General features: G+C 37.4%; 1 protein-coding gene across 1 annotated transcript; it reads right to left on the reverse strand.

Moving 5' to 3' along the window:
- Positions 1-8,307: 8,307 nt before the first annotated feature.
- Positions 8,308-9,099, reverse strand: LOC102791288 (claudin-4-like). Its single transcript, XM_006785178.2, has one exon. It carries the CDS (start codon positions 9,053-9,055, stop codon positions 8,492-8,494), a length of 564 nt encoding a protein of 187 aa, XP_006785241.2. The 5' UTR covers positions 9,056-9,099; the 3' UTR covers positions 8,308-8,491.
- Positions 9,100-9,325: the final 226 nt, after the last annotated feature.

Genomic DNA, 9,325 nt, shown 5'->3' on the forward strand with positions numbered 1-9,325 from the left:
TGTATTCTGGTACTCCCCAACACTGCACACCAGTGATGCTCATCACACTAGTTCACACATCCATCCTGCTTTATGGCGTAGTATGTCAGTTAGCTGTGAGTAAACTACAAATAACGATGGCATCTAGATGTTTCATAACATGAAGCTTCTGCCTAAGTTTAATAAGAAAGATCTGCAATCACCCATTGCTTGCTTTTTCCCTTTCCATTCACAGGCTAACAATCTCAATACTAACATCAGTAATCTTCTGAAGGGTCTTCTTTTATTATGTAAAAAATAATAATAATTATGTATTCTCCCTTCCATATATGTCCAATCCATCTCCTCCCCATCTTCTGCCCATCTACGAACGGCTCGTTGTTTAGCGTTGGTCTGCGTGTAAGACTGAGGTTTGTACATGGTCAAGAATGGAAAAAGGTGGTTCTGGTTAAGATGTCGTTGTCAACGGGATTTAAATTTTACCAGAAATTACTCATTTTGTTAAAGCTTCCTGCTTCATTGTCTGTTTAGCGTATGATAATTTTTCTTTTGGCATGAGGTATCTTTTACCTGCTTTACTACATTTTTGGGAGAAAAATATGCACAGGTGGATATATTTTTCAGTAGCTGTATAAGAGTAGTACAACAACATTTTAGGTGCGGCTAGTGACTTAGCTAGCTTTACTGTGACTCACTCCACAAGCGAGGGCTCACTTGACCACAGTGTGGAAAAACAAGAGAGTGGGGGGAGTAGTGACTCACACCAGACCTACACAGTTTCTACAAACCGCTGAGCAGTTAAACCACAGCAACGTTGAGATGGTGAAACGGAAAAATACTCATTATGCTACAAGTAGAAGATACGGCTTTCTTTTTTCTTTTTAACCAATCACCTATTCCATGTGAATATAAAATGTTAGCTCAAAATGACAGCTGAGGAGCTGCTAACCATCTGACTGAGAGGCACAGGATGCCAGTCAGAACATAACCCATAACAACCCATCAAAACTTGCCTGGAAAAAAAACAATAAGCCATGGTAGCACTATAACAATGTGCTACCATGTATAAGTATTGTAATTGTCATATAATTATTTCTTTATTGAAAAAATGCCAATAAGCATCAAAATAGAAAATATTTTTGATACACACACACTGACCTGCTATTGTAACACGTCCCTAGTGACACAGCAACCAACAGATTATATCTGGTCCTGGAAAAAACAGGTAAATGATAAGACAGACGACAGACGAGAGCTGGTAGCACACTAAACCGTGTCACTACTGTGGCGCAACTTAGGGTCGCACAATTTGTTGGATCTTCAACAAAAATCACAAAATTAAGGCCCTTGATGAACAAAATTGCACACGAAAACATATAACGTGACTATACATTACGGTGTGTCACACTATAATCAGTATCTCACTTAATGTGACATTTCAAAATGCAGACTAACCATTGTACATCCAAAGTAAAAATGATACTTAAAGATGTTGCATGTTCTGAATGTGATTTGAAAAAAAAAACACCCACATAACAAGGTGTTTACTTCCACACCAGGAAAAATACACCTGTAGTATACAAAGACCATCAGTTCTTCTTTATATATGAATTTAGCAGGGTGAAAGGAACACTACAAGTGGGTTGAACTATTTTTTAGCATGACCTAGAAATAAGCGCAGTCCAAAATAGAAGAAGAGATTTTTTAGGCCCTTAATATTTGAGGCCAAACTATTCAACAATTCAACTAAACCAAAACAAGCCACTGATATCCAAGTGGAGCCAGGTCATAATCTACTCAGCATACCACACTATCCAGCTGATCACATTGTGTGACCCACTCAGCAGCACAGAGCTACCAAAGCGAAAAGTCCGTTTAATTTGAAGGATTTTGAACTTTCTTTGACAGCAATTATTCTTTTAGTGAAATAAATAAGCTCTGATTATGGAAAACCACACCTGATATGATGTGCACTCTTTGTATGTATTTCTACTGACATATTGCAAAATAGGAAGTTAGAACAAGTTATTTTTCCATTTTATTAATTCCTCATATTTACTTACACTAACAATGTGAACATTGTTTCTCAATCACTATCATTCCTAACTTATTCCAGTGCTGAAATACTGCAGGTGTGGTAACACATTCCATTATGGGAATGACCACCACTTAAGCTCTCTTCAAGAGCGATTCCAGCTGTGCAGCTTCCAGCTGCACTTTTTCCATCAATTTAGCACTTTTGCAAGTTTACACGGTTGACTATGATGTCATCATTTAACAGTTCTCCAGGTCACAAAATAGGCTTGAATGATCCCCTCCACGATTGTGAGTGTGTGTGTGGTTCTTCTGTTCAGTTTTATTGCTTTTTCAGCTGTAGCCTTCATGGACGATACAGTCAGAGGTCTGTTTCTTCACTTTGTCAGTGAAGCCTTTATTGTTTTATGTGTGTCTTGAGATTTGTAGCCTTGGTACACATCTCTCCTGACTTTATTTGCTAAACTGTTTTGTTTATTTTCAAGCACCATTAGTGTAACAGTGGTGGCTTGTTTACCAAGGATGAAATGGAACAGATGGTTACAGAGGTAACATTAGTTCTATGAATGAAGGTCAGTGACCCTGTTGGTGTGGTCACTCAACAGGCTGGTGTGGTCAAGGTGAAAAAAACTGAAAATGATCCCATGGTGGCACAGCTGTATATATGCTATATTAACAGGAGAGTGGTTAATTTGGTATTTTATTTCTCCTAAACAGCTCACACTAGGACAGGCTGACACAGTGGCCTTTCGTGCTTCATTTGAAAAACCACAGCAACCTCTGCAGTCATCTGTTATTTCCACACAGAAAAAAAGCATAGCGAACAGCTTCAAAATACAGTGGGGTGAAAAAGTGTTTGCTCCATTCCTGATTTCCTTTTTGTATATGTTTGGCATGCTTAATATTTCAGATCATCTAAAATATTAATATATATATATCATATATATGATATATATATATATATAAAAAAATCCAAATACAGCTTGAGCTCATTAAAATGACTTTCTCTGTTTTCTTATAATATAAATTTGATGGTCAGGACTGACACGTTTTCATTTATTCCTCAGTCCTCCGGATTTAAAAAGAGTCTGCTCTTTATTGACCTGTTGCCACGGTAATCCTGATTTCTCTACACATGCACTTGCTTAAACCAGAGCTGTTGAATGAAAGAGTCATGTCATCTCCGTTCACTTTTTTTTCCACAGCAATGGTGGATGATGGAGTCTCGCAATAGTTCTAAAAGTTATCAATATACACTAGCCTCGCTATAGAGCAGTGGTTCTTAACCTTGTTGGAGGTACCGAACCCCACCAGTTTCATATGCGCATTCACTGAACCCCTCTTTAGTGAAAAATAAAATGTGATTTTTTTCAAATTCAAGACATATATATGTTTTTTATTGGTGCACAAAATGAGCCGTGCATGTCACTGTGGAGGCTCTGCCAAACCCCTGAGACCGACTCACCGAACCCCTAGGGTTCGATCGAACCCAGGTTAAGAACCACTGCTATAGAGATATAGCCACACATAAGTTTGAGATGCATTAAATGGTAAGAAGGTAAAAAAAAAATTACCACTGACACAACTCTGACTTATCCAAAGGCTCTGGCTTAAACATAGGCAGATTGATTGAACTTCCTCTGGTCTGCTGCTGTGGAACCAAAAATGCACCCGTGCTCTTACAGTAGTCAGTGTTTTAAACCAAAAAGATAAACACTTCTGCCTATTTTAATTTCAGACTTTGTTTTTGTACACATGCAGCAGAGGGTGCTTTTTTTTGATAGAAATTGAAAAAAACTAACCTGATTGCTTCTGTATGTAATGCATGAAAATAACATGTGCATGCAGAATGTATTTAGGGTGGAAGTGGAGCAATATGAGCCACAGTATCTTATGGTTCTTATTGCTCCAGTTTCATTGTGGCAGCACACATACTTTACAGAAACACTTGTTTAAAATATCCACACAAACCAACCATTGCAAGTGCACCACGAGATCAAGCCTTTTAAACAGGCTTAGAACAATCTTTAATCTGTTTTGGCCTTTTCTCGTCGATATGCTGTTTTGAAGATGATTCTATGTGTGTCCATACCCTGAGTCTTTGTCAGGTTGTCATAGTTGTACCCACTATTGAAAAAAAAAAACATTTCAAAGAAGAAATTAGTCATGTTGAAAAGCCGCATTTACTGATGTAAGTTTGTGTCTGTGTACTTTTGGCTTCTTTTTTTTAATGGATAGTGTAGCACAGATGATGATGCTCCCCACAAAGCTGACAATGACCAAGGCTGTCTTACACCACCAGTCATAATGAAACTCTGTTGATCTGTTCTACAGAATAGATGTGCATTTTCCACATGGTTATATTCCATACTGAGTGCTCTTGGTTGTATAGCAGAAAAACAAGGCAGAATGAAAAAGATTATTGCTCTGGATTTAAAACATATTGATATTATACATTGCTACTACCAAGGGTCTGTTTTGTTGTTATATTGTTAATCTGATTGTTCTGAATAAATGTTGTATTTGATTAAAGAGGAATCTGATTTGTCTCAGATCTTTATACATGTGTGAGTTGAGTGGTCTCTGTATGTGTGTGTTGCATGTGACTGATGTGTGTATACAGAATGTATCTGAGAAGCTGGTGGAAAATGAGGAGAAACACAATTTCCCATGTAAGAACCAGTTTCACTGAAATGTGGCTTTTGTGTTAACTTCTGTCTGTGTCTCTGCGTGACCTGCCCAACCAATTCCTCTTTCAATTCACTTCCTGTCCTATTTTGAATTTTCAAGATTCAAGATTTTCATTTGCTATTTGAGCACGGGACCAACAGTCCATGCACATTTGAATTCTTGTGCAGAGCTCTTCAGGTCAAGTTACATTTTTTACAAGGTAAAAAAAAAGCAACTTACAAAAAAACAACAAAATAGAAATAAAGCAAAGAATGGAGCAATCATAATATTTACTATATACAAAAATACAAAAACACTGTACAGAGGGTGGTAATACACTTCCTACTATTGCACACATAATATTGCACATTTTCACAAATCTGTTTCAGTGAGTATATTGCACATTAATCAGTGATTAATTCCATTGTACATTCATACATTCAAAATGAGGTGAGGTAGTGCTGTGTTATTTTAAGATTTCAGTGGTTTTTGGTTTTGCCATCGGTCTGACTATGGCGTGTTCAGTGTTGTTATGAGTATTCTGTGTTTTTTGTTTTGCCATCGGTCTGACTATGGCGTGTTCAGTGTTGTTATGAGTATTCTGTGTTTTTTGTTTTGCCATCAGTCTGACAGTTGCGAGGAAGAAGCTGTTGAAAAACCTTGTTGTGTCCACTCCGTTGTGTCTCAGATTATATGTTCGTATACTTGTGTCTGAGCAGTGGGTGAGCTGGATGGTGTGGGTCCCTAATAATTCTCTCTGCTCTTTTTCGGCAGTGTTGTGTTTACAGAGAGCGCATGGAAAGAAGTTTTGTTCCTATGATCCTCTCCACAGACGTTATGACTTTTTGCAGAGCCTTCCTCTCTGCTTGTGTGGTGTTCCCATACCAGACAGTAATGCCTGTGCTGAGGATGCTGTGTATGAGTCCTCTGTAGCTCTGGGTGAGAGGGCGGTGGTTCAAGCAGCCGACTGAAACAAAGCTGGTGTCCAAATTCATAGGCTGCATCCTCCTGAGGCCGCATTTGTAGGCTGATTACATCACAGTGACGCGACGAAGGCCGTCTAAATTCGTAGACTCCTCCAAATGCAGCTGACAAATGCGTCCTCCTTTTCCCCAGATTTGAAGGATGGGTCGGGTGTCTCCTTCGTGACCCACCATATCCCAGAATTTATAGCGAGGCTCAGCCAATTCCAGTTTCCAACAATGGCGGCATCTACTTAGTTTTAATATTGCTTTTATTACTCTTTCTGGGTCACAAAATAAACTTTTAAGATATTTTCAGGCGAGAATGTAGCCGTGTAAACTTCAAATATCTGCTCGGTTTATCAAGATATCACATATTTACAAAAGTGCTCCGACGTTTTCTGAGACATCCGTTACCCACCAGCTCCATAGCTAGCTGGGGCGATTGGTGTGTTCCATCTCCCTGATTACCTCATGTGTATGTAAGTCCGCAGTTTCTCTCTGTTCTTTGTCACATTGTTGTCTTACCTTTAATGCTGTGTGCATCCTTATCCCTATCCTAGCTATAGTACTTCTTAGTTTGTATTTTATTCTCAAGTTCATAAGTCCCTGCAATAAAGCTATGTAAAATTCATGTTTTGTCTCCAGAGTCCTGTATCAGTCTGGCTGGTACAAAGCCAGCTCATGACAACAACAAACAAACAAGAACCCAAACCTATGAGAATACAAAACTTAGCGAAAACAAAACAGGGAATAAATATATCATTATTTCCCTCATCTGCCAGCTCTTATGTTAACATGCTTACAAACAAGTTAAATGGCTGCCAAACCCTATAAAAACTTTGCTGCTTTTTTTCCTTCAAAGTTGATTTCAGTTATTTTAAGTATAGAAACTCTGTTACATGATAATCCAATGAGTGTGGGTGGGCGGTGTCTCATCTTTCCATCTTATGACAACTTCTATCTATTAGTGTAGGAAAACCAATCTCATCTTTAAGTGATGATGTATGAACCCTGCTTCCAGGTTCAAACTACCCTGTGTTTATTAAGGCTGTTGTGTTTTCAACATGTTTTAATGCTTTGTCTTGTTCTATTTATTCTGAAGAAGGCCCTAAGAAAGCTAGTGATCACTATTGGCCTTTCTCAATTTTTATTACCACTACTCAATATACCAATATACTAAGTATATTGGGTTTCACTGTATAGGGTTTTGTTTTTTTTATTTTACAAAATGCAACTCTGAATGAACTAAATATTGAACAGAAAATATATTGTAACATTCTGCAATCTCAAATGCAATTTTCAAAAAGTAAAGATACAGAAAAGATATTCATTATCAAAGATATAATTATATATTATAAAAATATTAATATATTGTGGAACTATGAGCAACTATGAGCAAAGTTGTGTACAGTATTGTGTACTTAGTGCTTTGCTAATAGTGACAAACTTCAGGGGAGTTCATAATGACAAAAAGCTCCAAACACTGCTGTAAGTCAGGTTTCTTCTTTTGTTTTTGTGACCTCAGCATGCTGAGAGACTTAAAGCTGAAAAAGACAAAAAAAAAAGAAGATAATTTTAGGGAAGAAATTTCTCTTTCTATCTATTTAATCAAACATTTTATACCTCAGCTATCTCATTCTTTCTATAGAGTTCTGCAAACTGTGACTAACGTGAGGAGGCTTATTTTTGGCTGCAGGTATCCCTGTATCCTTCTCAGCAGCACACATGTGGGGACCATATAACAGTTTAATAATACTTCTCCTTGAGCTTTGCTTCCTCACAAGACCAAAGCTGTCATCCTTTGTTACACAGTCTTATTGTCGTCCACCTGGATGAAAAAGCATTTACACTAAACATTGTTTTTGTTTTCTGATTCTGCAAAAAGACTGAGATCAGCAAAGGGCAGAGAACACAAGATACACAAGATCCAACAAAAAAAAACACTAGCAGGGAAATGGAAAATGCTGTCTTGGTCTTACTAGATGTTGTCTAACTGGATTTTCTCTCTGTGTTTGAGTTGAACAATCTAGTTTAGAAAATATTATATATTTATAAGTGTAAATTCTAGATTTATCTGTCAGTGTTAATTACATTTAATTACTTATTTAATTAAACAATATTTTTGTTCAAGTGGAAATCTAAAATGGATGTTATAAATACATATTAACAAATGTACTTAAAAACAAAAAACAAATCTGTGCTGTATTTGTTAATATTTGTTTTCTTCAGGTCTTCTTCCGTCTTTTTAAAAACAGAAAATATGTCCCAAACTAAAATATTTTTTCAGAGTCTTTATTTAGGCTTTTGACATTAAAACAGAGACAGTGATGTAAAAGATTAGCAACACATGATCTCTCACGATTAGAAATATAAATTTTAATTTGACCAAAATTGTATTGATATGCAATAAAGCAATAAAAGTAAAAGAAAACAACAACAACAACTCAAAAGAAAAGTATTCAAAGAGTAAAAGAAAATCCCATTATCATCAATATGGAAGCAGTTTATAAGAAATATATTGAAATTGTTATCAGGCTTACACTTAAACCACTGCATACACATTCTATAGGAATATTACACACACAGCGTAATAATTTCACATTGGGGGGGAATAAAGAAAGAACTTAAGTTACACATTCATATTGATAACATTTCTTCTTACTTTCATTACATTTTAGGCTCTATTATTGTCATCACTGAAGGGAAAAACAGAAGTTCATAAGAGAAATGTTTTATGAAAACATTGGAAACAAACATTACTCTTGTTTTCAATGGACTGGGGGGAAAAAAAGCAAGCCTTACATAGCTGTGATAATGAATACCTTTCTTTCAGTATGACAGTATCATTCCTGTCGGTACAGGAGCAGGCCTCCTGCCAGGAACAGAAGCCCAGTGGTGAACCAGCCAATGTAGAGTGAGGCTCCCAGCTTTATGCTGACACTACTGTCATGTCTGAGCATGTAGGACTCACGAATGGTGATGTTGGCCATCCAGCAGACAGGTATGAGCACCAAGAAACCTGTAATGATGAAGACGACTCCAGAAGCAAAGCCCACTTTGCGTTTTTGCCCATCATCCAACATGAAGTTAATGCGCTTGTTCCCGGCCACACCAAGCAGGATTCCAAAGATCCCACTGAGGATTGCGATAATGACAAGTGCTCTGGTAGCTTTCATGGCGTCATCTACCAGGGGTGGAAAAACCTCATACCCAACGCATTCCATCTTGCCTGTGGTGTATATTGTACAGATTTTCCATAAACCATACCAAGCCCCATAAATGTCATGAGGGTACACAGAAGTACTAATGAGGACTTTCCAGGCAGGAAGACCACAGATCATGATGGTCCCCAATACGCCGATGATGGCTAAAGCCAAACCCAAAATCTGTCTTCTACCAGCATCCATAATGAAGCTCTTTTGATCTCTTCAAAACAGGAAGTTGGTGTGCTCTTAAGAGCTGCAGTAATGTATCTGTTCAGTAAGTGCTAAGCAGGCATCTTAAATACTCAGCGCAAATGGGTTGTGGCTTTCTCACTCACTTGGGGGTGTGTCCATATGAAGCCTGTGTTGATGCCCCTTATCATTATTATTAAGAGCAGCAAAAATTAAGAAAAAAGCTAAAATAGAAGATAAAATAGAATAGTATACTATACAAAATACAGGGTGGGCCATTTA

Source organism: Neolamprologus brichardi, chromosome 10, assembly GCF_056152115.1.
Source record: "Neolamprologus brichardi isolate AB-2024 chromosome 10, ASM5615211v1, whole genome shotgun sequence".
In the NCBI taxonomy this organism is placed as follows: domain Eukaryota; kingdom Metazoa; phylum Chordata; class Actinopteri; order Cichliformes; family Cichlidae; genus Neolamprologus; species Neolamprologus brichardi.